Genomic DNA, 14829 nt, shown 5'->3' on the forward strand with positions numbered 1-14829 from the left:
TGCTGAAAGGTCAAGAATTTGCAGGTTTCTCAGCCCAGACAAGTCTGGGATTGGTCCCATCAATTGATTTCCTGTTAGATTCAACACTCTGAGGCTGGTACACCTGCTTATTTCTGCTGGAAGCTTTCCGGAAATTAAATTTGACGGTAGTGAGAGAACTTGCAGGCTCTGCAAAACTGAGAGTGATGGGAAAATGACACCAGAGAGGGACTTATTGTCCAGTGAGATTTCTGTGACTCTCCCAGAAACTTGATCACATGTAATTCCATAAAAGTCACATGGAGAATCTGATTCATTCCAGGAAGCCAAATAATTCAAGGAGTCCTTCAAATGGTTCTTGAACTGAAAAAGAGCGTGGCTTTCCGACGTCTGAGACACACAAGGCGGGAAAATAGAGTAGAAGGTGAGAAAGAGCACTGCCAATAACTGGAAAAAGGATAAGAGACAGGGGCTCTTGGCCATTAAGACAGGATTCGGGGGCAAATCTGTCAGTTCAGATAAGAAGTAGAATCATTGGAATGCCAGCAAGGTGGATGATAATATTCGAACTTGGGTGATCAATAAACCATTATTGCAGGGACCATCCTGGAAACAACTGATCAGGGAACAAAATCATACACTGAGATTAAATTATAATCAAGTTACACATTAATATAGAATGCTAAGGAAAAGCAATATGGTGATGTAAGAAAGCAAAGAAAGGTGACGTTGGAAGGTCAATTTTGTTTGTATCTGTAGAGAACTATTGCACCGTCATTACTATGATTCTAATCAAAGAATTGAAGAAAGGGATAATGCTTTGAAGTCACTCATTCGCATCTTTGGCACAAAAGAGGTTCTGATCTAATTTGCTCTGAAAGCAAAGCACACATAATATAATTATAGCCAAGTGCAGTTTTTCTTTTCTAATCATGAGGGACTATTACTAACAACCCTGCTCTGGACATCAGAATGAAATTGAAATGTTTTTTTAGAATTTAGCAGGGGCCAATCAATCACAAGGTAATATGCTTAAAGATAGAAAAGTAGCTTTTCAATCGGAACAGGTTAAAATGGTAGTAACTGTTACAACTTACTATTTCAACCTGAAGAAGTGCCCTTTTTCCAATTCCAAATTCAAAACAAAAGAGCTGAACAAGAAAATGATAAAAGATTGAAAGAAAAAGAATTTCATTTGAGTAGCAAGGATTAACCTGGCTTGAAAAAAGAACCTGATACCTGATTCATAAAAACTGTGCTGAACCTCCGAAGTCTGTCTTCATCTCTTCTTCAAAATGAGAGGAAAACAGAGTCTTGTTTTGTTGGTAGTGTTAGAAAGATTGTTGTGTTAGTGGGATGTGTTGGAAAATGCATAGACACGGAGCAGAGAACAAAAGGGTGTTGACAGTTCCATAGTGTGTGTATTGGTATTGAATTGGAAGTTTCCAAAGGAATACAATACAAGAGTGAAGAAATCTGTAGTGGAGTAGAATTGGAGATATTAGAGCTTGAGCATTAACTCTAGCACTAGCACTACCTCTCGGTAGTGGCGTGTGTGAGTGTGAGACCGAGAGAGAATGACAGAAAAAGAATAGTTTCGAGAAACATATAGCGTGACATTGAAATCGAAATATGCTAAAAGAGTGAAAGAAAAACAGAAAAAGGGTAGCTTGAGTTTGACACCATTTCATAATGTCAAGGAGTGAACCAGTGATTGAAGTTTGGTGTGGGGCAAAAATGCTTTAGAGATTGGCATAAGAAGGTGCTATTCTCTCTCTCTCACTTCTCTCCACTTGTTCCACCTTCCATTCATTCATTCATCCATCCGCTACTAGTGAAATGGATGGACCACTATAAAGAACACACAAGTACACACCCATTTTCCCATCCACTCATTTCCCTCATCGACCTCTTTTTCGTTTCACTGCATCAATAGCAACTTTTTCACGAATCAATTCCTATACATATTACTCAATCAATCAGTCAATACTCATCCACTTTCCACGAATCTACACTCTCCATAATACCAAACAATATACACATCAAGCTTTTACTTTAAAAAAATCATACCTGACACACTTTTACATTCATTTGATAGAAAATAAAGGGATAACACACTTTTACATTCATTTCATACCAAATACAAGGATGAAAGAGTAACGAAAGTATAAAAATACTCGAGAAAAATCTGTTCGTATAAGATAAATCCAACTTCTACAAATGTTACTCATGCGGTAACATATTTATTATCAGTTGATCTTGAGTTTATCCAGCTTACGCATATAAATATCTTTCGTACTTGTTTGACATCTTATCCATCTCTTACTGTTGGCTGACTGACAGATTTATTCATCAGTTCTTAAAATTTGTAAATAAGAATCAAGCGAAGCGAAATCGAGCTGGAAAAAGAGTATATTATTCAATAATTTTTAGTATTCTTGTGAGCTATGGAGACCACAGCCATGAGTATTTTGACGAGAGTTTGGATAAGAAATGAAAGTTGTGGATTATTTCATTGAAAAATATAATTATTGAGAATAACAGAAACATGATTGGATATTAAAAAATTGTACTGGTGTGACTCTGCATAAGTTCAAGCTCAATTAAACAATAAGGCCTTTTTCTTCATTTCTTCTGTTATTTCTGTTCTGCTTTTTTCCTCTCTTTAATGTAATCATTGCACGTAAAAACATCGTGGCTGCACTGCAGTATAAGTTAATTTTCCCTTTCTGTTCTGTTTGGATAATAAAAGAGCAATGTAATGTAGAGAATCTTGTTTTGTTATAAAGAAGTAATTTGGTAGCTAGGGTTTTGGTATCCCAACGAACTCTTGTATGAGATGTTCAACTATTTTTCTTGATGTAACCTTATCGATCTCGTACGCTTTCATCTCATTCTTCAGACCTGCCAACCACCCACAAAAATGTTATCACTCTAATCTTTATTGCATATTCAAGAACATAACCACAAATTATAAATACTTGATAAATTTACTCCTTACTTCACGCATTATTAATATAGCTTTGGATGTAAAACTATTGTATTATTCCACTCACCAAATTTTAATAAAAAGATTTTATTCCTGGATCTCATTGATTATTGTACTATAAACATCATCATAACTTAAATCTGTTCAATTTTTTAATGATGGTATGGATATTAATTATGAAAGGTTGATTATAGATTTAGTTCCTATACTATAATTATTAGTCCTACACCATATTAATTATTTATTTTAGTTTTCTATTATGTTTCTTTCTACTTAAGACATGCAGATTCTTGTTTCTCTGTACAGAATCAAAAGTAAATAAATAAACAGAAGTCCTTTTGGAGGAAGAAAAAGGTGAAACCAACCTGGAAAGTGCAAAGCTTTGAGTGGCAGCCGGGAAGCATTAAAATCGAAGAAAAAGAGCAAACTCTCTAACAGCTTCGTAGATTCCGTGCAAATCAAAACTTCTCTCTATCACAGTCAATCATATTTATACAAAGCTTCTTCAGTTTCAGTTTCAATTGCACAGAACACAAACTCATGTTGTTAAACATAATTACTGTTGTGTGTACAAGTTTGTTTAAATTATTTAGCTAACTGTTATGTGATGCCATCACAGAAGAAAAGTTAGTAAAATAAAATATGTAAATTCAGAGTTTGATTAACCTTGAAGTTCTTTTCATCAGTAAAGTATCCCGAAACCACAATAAGTGCTCGAAGTTTCTCATACACTGAAGCAGAACAAAGTAATAAAAGTTAGAAATGCATTGCAAAGTTGAATAATGGAGGTTTTATGTGACACTGACACTGAAAGCTTGTTATTTCTTGTGCAAGATTTTCTGCGCGAGAAAGAAGCTGTCCGATTGAAAGTCCTATGCAACTCATGCCAATTTGCAGTGACCTTGAATCTCCACTCTCTGCTTTATTACCCCATCAGACAAAAAGGTAAATTTTTGATAAAGGATTTTAGAATTCAACTTACTACCTAATCATAAACTCTCCTTTGTTTGATTATATGGTACATGTAGATTGATTAAAACTATGATGTTTGGGATTATGTAAAATTTATTTGTTTTAAAATGTGAGGCAAGAAAACAAACAGAACCAAAATAAACCAGAATGGAAACTACAATACAATTGAAATTTTAGCTTATGAATATGATATTGGTGAAATAAAACATATCATATCATATTGATGCATATATCTACACTGCCGACAGGTAATATATTGATGCATATCGTATTAGCAGAGAGAGAATTGAAAGTAATGTTATGTCTTTTCATTACACTCATTTATGAAAGGTACCTTTATTTATTTCTATATACAAACAAAAGTCAATACCTTGTCCTGTCCACTTTTTGAAGTCCTTCCACAAGATATCTGCTACTTGGAGGGAGGAAAGGTCATGCATTTTGTACTTCACTGAAAATCACAAACACTTCAAGATACACTACTGAACCAACTTAGAGCTATCAGATACAAAATATATTCAATACAACTTATATATACATGATCAAGTTCAAATATGTTGGTTTTCTAACAAACTTGTATGTTAAGCTCTAAAAGGAAGAAGATTCAACAATAGCAGTAGCATGTGAACATCGAAATTGATAGAAAATGGTGTGGGGGCATACATAATTGGTAAAAGCCATTGCATCCATAACGACCAGCACCGTTGATCAGTAATGAAGCCGTGTACTTATCTTTGGAGGTGCAGCTAGGGTCCCTTAGATTCGCAGTATCCAAAAGAATGCCAGCTAGCTGCAAGCATTCACAGGAATCAAAGATAAGACAAAACTTGATTTTAATTTTCGGGTAGACATGAGGGACACAACGCTCAAACCAGACAAAAAACACTACAAGTCAGGTGAATAGCGTGGTGTATGTCAACACCACTAAAATCGCCACGAATCATGCTACCAACTCTGGAATAATACTCTTATAATTGCATGAACCTTCTTTTCTTTCTTTCTCAGAAAAAGTTGTTTCTATAATCTTAGAAATCACATTAAAATATCAGAAAAGTTAAGTTCTACACCACAAAGGCAAGAGAGCCTGTATAGCAAAACCATCGTCAATCAGGGAATTTCTTTTTCTACAGTAACGGGTCGGACCAGATTGTAAAAAGTTCAAAACAAGTAAGGTTATGAAAATTTTTCTGGTAGTCAGTGAAAGGGGTCAAATTTTATATCATATTTACCATATGAGAAAAGTATCTTAGCAATTGCTCCAACGTAATGCATTTAGTTAAAGAAAAAAAGAGGCAGCTCAAAATTTAGAACTAGAAGTTTTTAAGTACCAGAAGTTTACTGAATGATTTGCCAGCCAAAATTTCAGGCGAATAATTTACAAATTTGTCTGCTATGGCCGTGCAACAAGAGCATTCCTGTAGAAATGGTTAAATGACAACTGAGATCTTGTAATGATACATACATGGAAGAAACAAATTATTCTTCTATATCATTCAACATCAGTTCACATGATAAAAAGATCTTCTGCTAACACTTGTTCAGCTGTGTTAATATGGGTGAGAGCATTATTGGGTAGTATCGTTTACTTCATAGATTCATACAGTTCCCTGTAAATATGTGCAGAGTTCTAATAATAGAGGGAGTAAAACCTAAACAAAGCACACCAGGTAAAAACCTAATAAAATAAAGCTATAGGCATCAGAGTAAAAAGAGAATAAATATCAAATCATCAAAATTTAAACATGTCAAAATTACAGGTACCTAGATGTTGAACTTTTAAAATATAAAGATTAAAACTGAAATTGAGGAAACTATGATAACCAAAAATACAGGAAGAGATATCACTGAAATTGTCTGGGGAATTTAAGACCCACCTCGCCTGTGATGACAGTTTTAACCCATGGATATATTGTCTCACCCTGAGAAATAAGAGTTTTATGGATGGTATGCATTAGTTCTTAAATGTGAAAGAAGAAAAAAAGTGTATAAAATGGTTAAAGAAGGCGCAGTAAATTAACCTTTCTGCAGTGAAAATTTTCAACCACAGCATGCTTCAATTTCTGCTTTCAAAAGAACATAATATCAGTAATATTCTGCAATTATAACCAGAGCTGAACATTGTGTCCACTGCATAATTTATTACCTCTTGCTTACTGTTAATCTTGCTTCCCTTCAACAGCACGATCTTAAGACTTCCAAATAGATCATAGTAACCCAAATCAATCTGTCAAATTTATTCATATAATTAAGCATTCTTTTTGGAGTGGACACACAGGAAAAAAATTCTTAATTATGTGTTGTTGTGTGGCTAATGTTTGTAATGCAGGGGCATTGCAAATTGGTGTTTTATATGCTTTGTGATCACAGCTTTAATAATATCCTTGGTTTATCCCAAACACAAATAGCAGGCCTAATTTGATGTAAGTACAATTTTTTTTCTAAATTGTAATTGTAGAACAGTCTCGTCAAACTTACCTCATCTGCAAAAATTAAGGATGACTGATCAATATGACATGAATCAAGCAACCACTTGAGTTCAACATGCGAACCAAGATTTGCCCGGTTAATGTTAATGATTGGTACTGTGCAGAACTGATCGCTCTCTGAAGTTACATCTAGGTAGAAGGAATACGTGATGATTGAAGCCACAGTTCCTACATCTGTTAATACTTACATTTAGAATATACTATTCCAGAAAAAAATCGTGATCAGGAAAATCATGGATTCGTGTTCACAAGATTTCAACTTATGCCAAGATTGTGTTAAGAAATAGAAATTACCAACACCATCTGAACCCATTACTGCACGTAAGAATTTGCCTGGTACACCAGCATTGACATCATCCTTTTTTGCTTTCAAATATGCGTTTAGCTTCTCAATGGTTTGACATGATTCAACAATTTCCATTTCCGGTGATACTCCACTATAGTACGAAGCTGCAGACAGTGGAAGTAGAACACTCGATAGCTTTTCTTTTCTTCTGGTGACGGTGTATGTCTTTTCTGTATTGGTTATTGCATGTGATTTTAAGGCCTGATGTTTTTCACCAGCTTCAGGAGTGTGGTGGCTATGGCCATATCCAAGATGGTCTGAATTAGTTTGTTCAATCAACTCAGCTTGAATATCAAGTTGTATAAATGGAGTAATTTTGCTGGTTTTTAACCACTTCTCAGATGGCGAATGTTCAGAAGACTCTTCCTTGAATCCTGAGACTGATGAATTCTCTGGTGACAACTCCATAAGCTCTTCAGACATATCTGAGATACGATGCTTTCCAGTATGGTTTCACCAATATCTGATACGTATAGATATACTCTTCCTCTTTCTTAGATAAAGTCCAGAGCATTTCTGAGAATGCTCACTAAATTAAGCTGCAGAACAAGAACCAAAAAAACCAAGACAGCATTTGTTGGATTCTCCGAAACTGGGAGACACCAATTAAGCGCTTATTATTATTTAGTGAATTACTGTTATTCTATTAGCTTTGTGAAACACAACAGAATATGCCTATGCCTACCTATGTGAGTAAAAACGCAGCAGGCCTTGGCCGCTTTTAATTCTACTACTATGTGTGTTGTGTGTGTAGCCCCAAAATATTTTTTATACACTTGCACCGGTTGATAATTCATTTTTAAAAGGCATTTTGATTATTAAAAAAATTAACTTTAAGAAAGAGAGAGATAGAAAAATAAAATAGTAAATATCAAGTGTGTAAAAATTTCATCGATGTTCTTATTATATCTATAGACTACTATAGTCTGATATTGTTTAGAAATTGAATCAAGTATAATTAAAATACTCGTTTAACTTTCTATCTTTTAAAAGCAATCATATAAAACTTCAAAATGAAGATTACTTCATATTAAAATCCAATGTTAATAAATAATATATTACATTTAAGGATAAGATAAGGTTCCAAAATAAATAATATATCAATGTATGAGATAGCCCGTAAAAAAATAAACCATCATTAAATACTTACAGTTGATGTTGAGAGCTACTTTTATTAGATGTTAATAGTTTTTCTTAATCATAATCCAATCTTAATAGATAATATATTAGATTTGTTCGGCTGATAGATAATATAATATGATAGATTTGTCTGGGGCACAAGTCTCACATTAAGGACAACTGAAGAAAATTAAGTAATATATAAAAGATTATAAATTTATTATTTTTTAAGATTTTGAATGGAAAAATAACGTCATACTTTTTATTTAGGTTTAGCTTTAGTACTATTTAGAGAAAAAGGTTTAAATGAGATAATTTATTATCGTAAATTCATTTTAATTGTTCAATTTCTATTATTCAGAAACTTTTTTCTGTACATGAGACCAACTCAATTTTTAACAATTTCACTCATTTGCAAACATAATTACAATCATAGCTTAAGAAGTAACATTGAGAAAGCTTAAAAAAAATAAAGAATGATGCACTAATAAATAATGTAATTTGTTACATTTTGGGCTCAAGTCAATATGTGTAATCACTTTCACGTCTAAACATCCATTTACCAAAAGTCATAAATACAAACCAGGTTAACTAAAACGTTGACATTAGTCAAACACAATTGATCACACATAAACCAAGTATAAAGTTATGCTTTTGCTAGAAAAATATAAGATATTTTTGTTCATTAGAGGCTTTGGTCTACTGTCACGAACTTTGATTCATCATTAATTTGTACTATTGTTAAATCTAGAGTTTTAATTGCAACATATGTCACATCAAGCTACGGGGAAATTGCAAGTTAAGATCTTTAGAATTCATATAGAAATTATGCTAAAAAAATACAGAATTGAAGCAACACACCCTTCTAAAATATCTCTGACAGACTAACTTTTAAGTAACACATTTCAAGTTCCATGAAACATCACCTTATACAATGCACTTGACAACATTAGAACTTGTTAAATTTCAACAATTTCATATAAACTTGTATGAGTTTCCGAAGTACTACTTGTTAAATTAAGTTAAAATAATAACAAATACCTAAATCATGATCTATAATAGAAAAGAGAGGTTAAAAGCGCTTGGATAAACTACGAGGGTCTTGAAAGGTTTGTTTATGATGTGTAGGGAGTGAAAATAAAAACTAATTTTGAGGTTGAAGAGGATTGCAACAAGATTTAATAGATAAGACCTGTGTGTAAACCTCAGATTTAGCACATATATGTGTTCCACTGAACATTGGTAGAAGAATTAACTTGATTTTCTTATGTTGACATAGGTTGAACAGAAGCAAGCATAATATGAAATTAAAGACATAGTAGAATGAGTAGCAAATCCATTCTCATCCGACATGGATAGAGAATGAAATCCTCCTACTTCAGTATTCCTAATTACAATCCAAACCATATAGGCTTAAACATATAATTAATAGAGTATCAAGGTCCATCTCGATGTAAAAGTTGGCAGATAGAAAAGCAGGGAGAAGAGAAAGAGAGAGAGAGAGAGAGACAGAGAGTGATGAGATTCACCTATGTCCTAACCATGGTTGGTGAGTAAGTGAAGAACCCAAGGGAACCAAAATATCTCCCAGGGTTACATGCAAGTGTTTTGAGTTGTGCATCCATTGATGCAGTTCTCAAGATGATGATGATGAAATCTACTACTTATGCTAAAAGGGAAAATAAAACACTATCCCTCCTAAGGATTAGTGGATTGGGCTTAAACTCCCATAGTTTAGCCACATTGAATTTACAGGAAAAAGCAAGAAGAAAAAAACAGTAGTTAGATATTATCTCCCCTTACCCAAAGGGAAGATTGTGAATTGATTGGTTGGTTAAAACTCTTTTTTGAGAAAATTGAAATGAAGTTGAAAAACATATTTATAAAGACATGACTGATCCTAAAGCTAATGCCTAAGACTAGCTAGATGTTACCATACAAAAAAGCTGGGACATCCAATGTCCATGATTGCTAAAAGCTCCTCTTCATGCAGAGGTCATTATAGCAGTGATTGGAGGGAATAATACCTATTTTTGCAGAACTAACTTCATTTCTAGTTCATGAGCTACTTCCCATTTACAATTTTTCAAACCATTCTACACTTTTACTTAGCCCGCCTTGGGCACAAGTCAAGAAGATGGTTCTTTTCGGCTCGGCCTTTCCAGGGCCAAGCTTTGCTGTTCTTTTTTATCCAACAACTCAGCCAGCCATTTCCGGTGGCCGGCTCCTGTTGCTTCGGCGGTTCTCCTGAGGGAACCCTTCATTCAAGATGCAACATTTTTTTGAGAAAAAGAAATGCATGACTCTCCAGATGTGGAGGAACATTTTTGCCCCTATGGGGGGCTTCTTATATATGCTGGAAAAGCCCAAATGCCATTGATGGACTTTGCATTGTGTTAGTGAAAGAGTGGGTGTGTGTGAGAGAGAGAGCACCATGGTTAGGGCAAAGGTTGATGATGATGATGATGATTACGATGATCAGAGACTTCAAGAAGCAACTGGGAAGTTTTGACATAGCTAGTTTGAGATGAGTCTCTAGCGATGAGGAATTGGAGCTTGAAGAGACACGGTCACGCCTGCGGCACAGCGAAACACACTGTCAAAGATGTTAGCGCCCCATTTAATGACTCATGAATTGGAATGGAAATGAAAGAAAAGTAGCAGAAACCAAACCTGATTGCAAGGCAGGGGAAGGAGCAAGAGACATGGGTGTTCCATAGTGCTGGGCATAGGCACCTGCTGCAGTGGAAGCAATCGGAGAATACTGAAAGAGGTGAGGGGCATAGTTCACACCGTAACCCTGCCCGGAACTATAGCCCCCGCTTGTGCCACCGCCGCCACTCCCTTCTCCGCCGTACTGCAGATACGGGTAGAAAGCTGCAGCACCCGTCATCATCCCTCCTGGCCCACTTCCATAAACTGGGTACTGTGCTGTTGCTCCTCCATACACACCATAGTAGCTCTGCAGCATGCATGCCATTTTCCATTTTTCATTTTCCACGTTATTCAACACTAGATTACTTTATTATTATTATTATTATTATTATTATTCTACCTTGTCAGCAATATTTCGCATCTATTTGATTTATTAATTAAAAGGTGGACCACCAGCATGGCTTTGATTAAAAAATTTGGGTGTGCAGTGCAGAAGCACTTGAATTTAGAAGAGTGTGAAAGTATGCGTAGCACATGACTGAGAAATGGACCACAAACTTGAGCTCATGAAAGAAAAAAGAAATAATATTGGTGGGCAAAAGATAGGACAGACAACACTTTGACTAAGACTCACTCACTCATTACTCCTTTGCTTGTCCCAAGGAGGGAATCAATTATACAAACAGTTCATATGCCACCGACTTATACCACCTTCATCTCCACATTTTGTAGGGTACTATTATGTGTTGTCCAAACAAAACTTCATCCCCACACAATTACCACCCTACCCACTCTCTTCTTTTATTTCATTTTCATCCATTCATTCCTTTGCTTTATTATCAACCATGCAATATGTAATCACAAATTTTTTTTGATTTCTGATATTGAATTTTTTAAGCTACTTATGCATTTTACTTTTTATTATTTACCATAATATTTAATTGTAATTATTTATTTATTTTATTTAGTAAAAAAAATAACTTTATCGTTTACATGACGTCTATTATTCCATATAGATACAGAGATATAGAGACACACACACGTATGGGTGATTCATCATTTTCATAACACTAATAAACTTTACAATACTAAAAATGGAACGGGTCTTATAGGTTGTTTTGTTGCTAGTAGTTAAGAGCATGTTTACTTTTGATGAGTCCAGCATCTTCTTGCCAAATTGCTACGATGAAGATTTGTTGAAGTACCGAATTCAAATATTGAAAATTTTCCAAAAGTCGGTTTGAGAACAGTGGAAACAGTTTGATTTCAGGTTTAAAAGGTTGTGTGTCCTAAAAGCTACGCAAGAAAACGCATCCTAAGTAAAAGTGAAAGTAAAAAATGTACAAACCGTAGGGTAAGTGTAATCCGGCGAGTAAGGAGAGTACCTGAAAAATAGCGAGAAAAGAATAAGGAAAGAAAAGGGTTAGAACGTGAAGCAATAATAAGAGAGAGTAGTGCAGACACGGTGCATGAATAGGAGAATGTGGAGTTTTCATGCACATGAGAGAGAGAGAAAGAAAGAAAAAAAAAGAAAAGAGAGAGAGAGGGTTGACGGAAAGTCTCTCTCTAGTGCTGCATAGGTATGATGTGTAGGTTGAATAGAGATGAAGTGGGTGGCAATGGCAAGGCAAGGTAAGGGTAGTAAAAAATATGTTTGGGAGTTTTTGTTGTGAATGAGTTGGCATGCACGTGCCATGATCCCACCTTAATAGTACAACTGTAGAGAAGAGAGAGAGAGAAAGAGAGAGAGAAAAGAGTAGCATGCTATAAAGAGTTAAAGCATATTCATACCCATAAACATTATAAGGTATCCCTTGCTGGATAGCATAATGAGGGAAGGTTGCTGCTGAAGGAAAAGCTGATCCAACTCCTCCTCCAAATCCTGTCTGGAAAGAACCCATCACTCTGAAGTTCCTCCCTCCTCCTCCTCCTGCCAATATTAATTTACAAAACATCATCAACCAAACAAACACATCGTATAAATGAGTTCGACTTATGTACTTATGTCTGTATGTATAAATGGGTTGTATTTCAGTGAGAGAAAAAAAATGGACGAAAAATAACTAAAGGGAACAAATTCAGTGGACGTACTGCTTTGGTTCCATGCTTCTTAGGGACATTTCTTCCATTTGTTTCCCAAAAATATACATGAAATAAAACTCTCTCTTGGATAAAACATAATAGAACTTTCCACTCTGGAAGAATATTCAATCTTAGCTGTCATTTAGCTGTGTTGTCTTCCATTTTTATCAAAGAATATTTCGACGCAGATATCATGACTTGGATTTCACTCAAACACTAATAATTTTTGGGAGGAATATCCATTAACGAGCATGTAAGTGGGGCATACCGATGAGAAATAGTTTGAGAAACATGTTATAGCTATAGCATCTTTCAACGGTGACAGACTAAAAAGACAAGATTTTATGCAACTTATGGGATATCTGATACATTATGTCAATGAGACCTTAATAAAGTAAGAACTCGGATGAAGAAAAAGGAGAAGATAGAGAAGAACAAATACAGATTTATGTATACGGACCATGCTTTGGGGTTGAAGGCTTAGATCTCTGGACACCCAAAGAAGCAAGGTTGCAGTTAGCTCTCCTACCGTCGATTACGGGAGCAGCATCTACACAAGCTCTCATGGCAGCTTCTGGTTCGCGAAATGTAACCTGAAACGGAAATAATGAACATCCTTGTGAAAGAGAACATGTGATATAGTATATATATATTGTTTGAGATCTAGGTGGGTGGTGGTATGTAATAGGAATTGGACAAAAGAATTAATTTATTGCGCTGTGTGTATAATGATATGTATATGAGCAAAAAGAGATATATATATATATAGAGAGAGAGAGAGAGAGATGTATATGAACATACAAATCCATAGCCTTTAGATCTTCCAGTAGCTTTGTCAGTGATGACAACAGCCTCCAAGATCTCACCAAACTGCTCAAAATACTTCTTCATGGTCTCCTTTTGAGTCTCCCAGGCCAAGCCTCCAACAAAGACCTTAGTGTATGTGGTGTCACCAAACTGGCCTGCCAAATTAACTGGAGTCATGTTGAATTTTGCGGATCGAGAGAAGCAATGAAAAGACTTGAATAATCCTCTCTGGGTGATCTTAATCTTATTATCCTGTAGCTATAGAGTCAGCTGAGCTATGACAAAACTTCCCAGTGTTATTTTGTCAAACAATGAGTGTACAGAGAGACAGATCCAGGTGACGGAAGCAGAAGAAGATGAGAAATAGCCGCTAAATTTAGAGGGATGTTCTCTGGGCTGTGGCTGTTCTCGGTGATGTTGATGAGAAGGGAAGAGAAAGAACAGAGACAATTAGGTCAGAGATCAAAAAATGAGAGAGAAAGAGAGAGAAAATTCGGAGGGAAGAGAAAGCAAAAGTTGGAAAAAGAGGAAAGGGCCTCACATAATAAGGACATGAATTATATACATAGCAGCCCCCACCAGCTTCCATTATTCAATCTCAATTTTCTTTTCTTTTCTTTACAATATCAAATCTCAAACCGGACCACACTTGTTCGGCTTATGCTGCTTCTTCTGGTTCGATCCCATCCATTACCTCATGCATTTAATTATATTTATCATTATATTAATTATTTGCCCTGCATTTAATTATATTTATACATGTTAGTAACCTTACAACTTCTCATACTTTAACATCACTTTTTAACTCTTCAACTATTATAAACTCAAATTTTAACTTTTATTTAATGCCAATATTACACAAAATGGAAATTAGAGATTTAATTTAACAAAACTCGTGATTTCAATCATAAAATGATTAAAAAAAATGTGTTGGAAAAATACGTCGTCATTTTTCTTAAGAAATATACAAAAGCAGGGATAGTTTAGTAATTTAGTTTTCCCTCTTCCTTTCTTCGTATTTTGGGCGGGTGGCTAAGGATGAATCCAACGAGAGAGGCAGACCGGGTTTGGAGCAGAAGCGAACCGGATGATAAGGTGTGTAATCGACGTGCCTATGATTAAGAGTAAACAGCGAATAGCTGTGTGTTTGTGTCCACGCGCAATCATGGGGGCGTGGGAGTGGATGATGCAGCAACTATTATTATGTTCCTTCGTCTTTGCACTTTCTATTATTTTGAGGAGACACGAGGTGTGGTGTGGGGTGCATTATTACCCTCGTATTTTCCTTCAATTACCTATCTGCCCCTCTACCAGCTACTCCAATCCCCATTTTGAACCACAGTGCCTCAAAACGGAACGGAAAATGGCGCCAACGGTGTGTTGGAGGGAAGTCA

At 35.3% G+C, this 14829-nt stretch overlaps 2 protein-coding genes across 3 annotated transcripts; both read right to left on the reverse strand.

Annotated features, from left to right (window-relative positions):
* Nucleotides 1-1740: 1740 nt before the first annotated feature.
* Nucleotides 1741-7481, reverse strand: LOC124847536 (uncharacterized). Its single transcript, XM_047325051.2, has 12 exons — nt 6721-7481; nt 6416-6600; nt 6084-6164; nt 5959-6000; nt 5815-5859; nt 5269-5355; nt 4604-4730; nt 4311-4391; nt 3775-3885; nt 3635-3699; nt 3334-3439; nt 1741-2883 (listed from the first exon to the last, which is right to left on the reverse strand). The coding sequence occupies exons 1-12, from the start codon at nt 7193-7195 to the stop codon at nt 2783-2785; spliced, it is 1506 nt and encodes a 501-aa protein (XP_047181007.2). The 5' UTR covers nt 7196-7481; the 3' UTR covers nt 1741-2782.
* A 1653-nt stretch (nt 7482-9134) lies between these two features.
* Nucleotides 9135-13969, reverse strand: LOC124847535 (uncharacterized). 2 transcript variants are annotated; one of them, XM_047325049.2, is made up of 6 exons: nt 13430-13969; nt 13089-13221; nt 12338-12476; nt 11895-11931; nt 10565-10853; nt 9135-10467 (listed from the first exon to the last, which is right to left on the reverse strand). In XM_047325049.2, the coding sequence occupies exons 1-6, from the start codon at nt 13610-13612 to the stop codon at nt 10427-10429; spliced, it is 822 nt and encodes a 273-aa protein (XP_047181005.1). In that variant the 5' UTR covers nt 13613-13969; the 3' UTR covers nt 9135-10426. The 2 variants fall into 2 exon arrangements, with proteins under 2 accessions (XP_047181005.1, XP_047181006.1); XM_047325050.2 differs by having other exon boundaries at nt 9135-10487; nt 13430-13968.
* Nucleotides 13970-14829: the final 860 nt, after the last annotated feature.

This window comes from Vigna umbellata, chromosome 9, assembly GCF_029865625.1.
Source record: "Vigna umbellata cultivar VRB3 chromosome 9, Vumbellata_1.0, whole genome shotgun sequence".
NCBI classification, from domain to species: domain Eukaryota; kingdom Viridiplantae; phylum Streptophyta; class Magnoliopsida; order Fabales; family Fabaceae; genus Vigna; species Vigna umbellata.

What these genes read in the sequence shown, in the direction of transcription:
- LOC124847536 (XM_047325051.2), bottom strand. Translation starts at nt 7,195, where the DNA reads ATGTCTGAAGAGCTTATGGAGTTGTCACCAGAGAATTCATCAGTCTCA. An exon ending in AAAATTTTCACTGCAGAAAG is followed by an intron (nt 5,860 to 5,958) that starts GTTAATTTACTG and finishes CTTATTTCTCAG; the next exon opens with GGTGAGACAATATATCCATG. An exon ending in CAATGGCTTTTACCAATTAT is followed by an intron (nt 4,392 to 4,603) that starts GTATGCCCCCAC and finishes TGTGATTTTCAG; the next exon opens with TGAAGTACAAAATGCATGAC.
- LOC124847535 (XM_047325049.2), bottom strand. Translation starts at nt 13,612, where the DNA reads ATGACTCCAGTTAATTTGGCAGGCCAGTTTGGTGACACCACATACACT. An exon ending in GATCTAAAGGCTATGGATTT is followed by an intron (nt 13,222 to 13,429) that starts GTATGTTCATAT and finishes TTTCCGTTTCAG; the next exon opens with GTTACATTTCGCGAACCAGA. An exon ending in GCCTTCAACCCCAAAGCATG is followed by an intron (nt 12,477 to 13,088) that starts GTCCGTATACAT and finishes TAATATTGGCAG; the next exon opens with GAGGAGGAGGAGGGAGGAAC.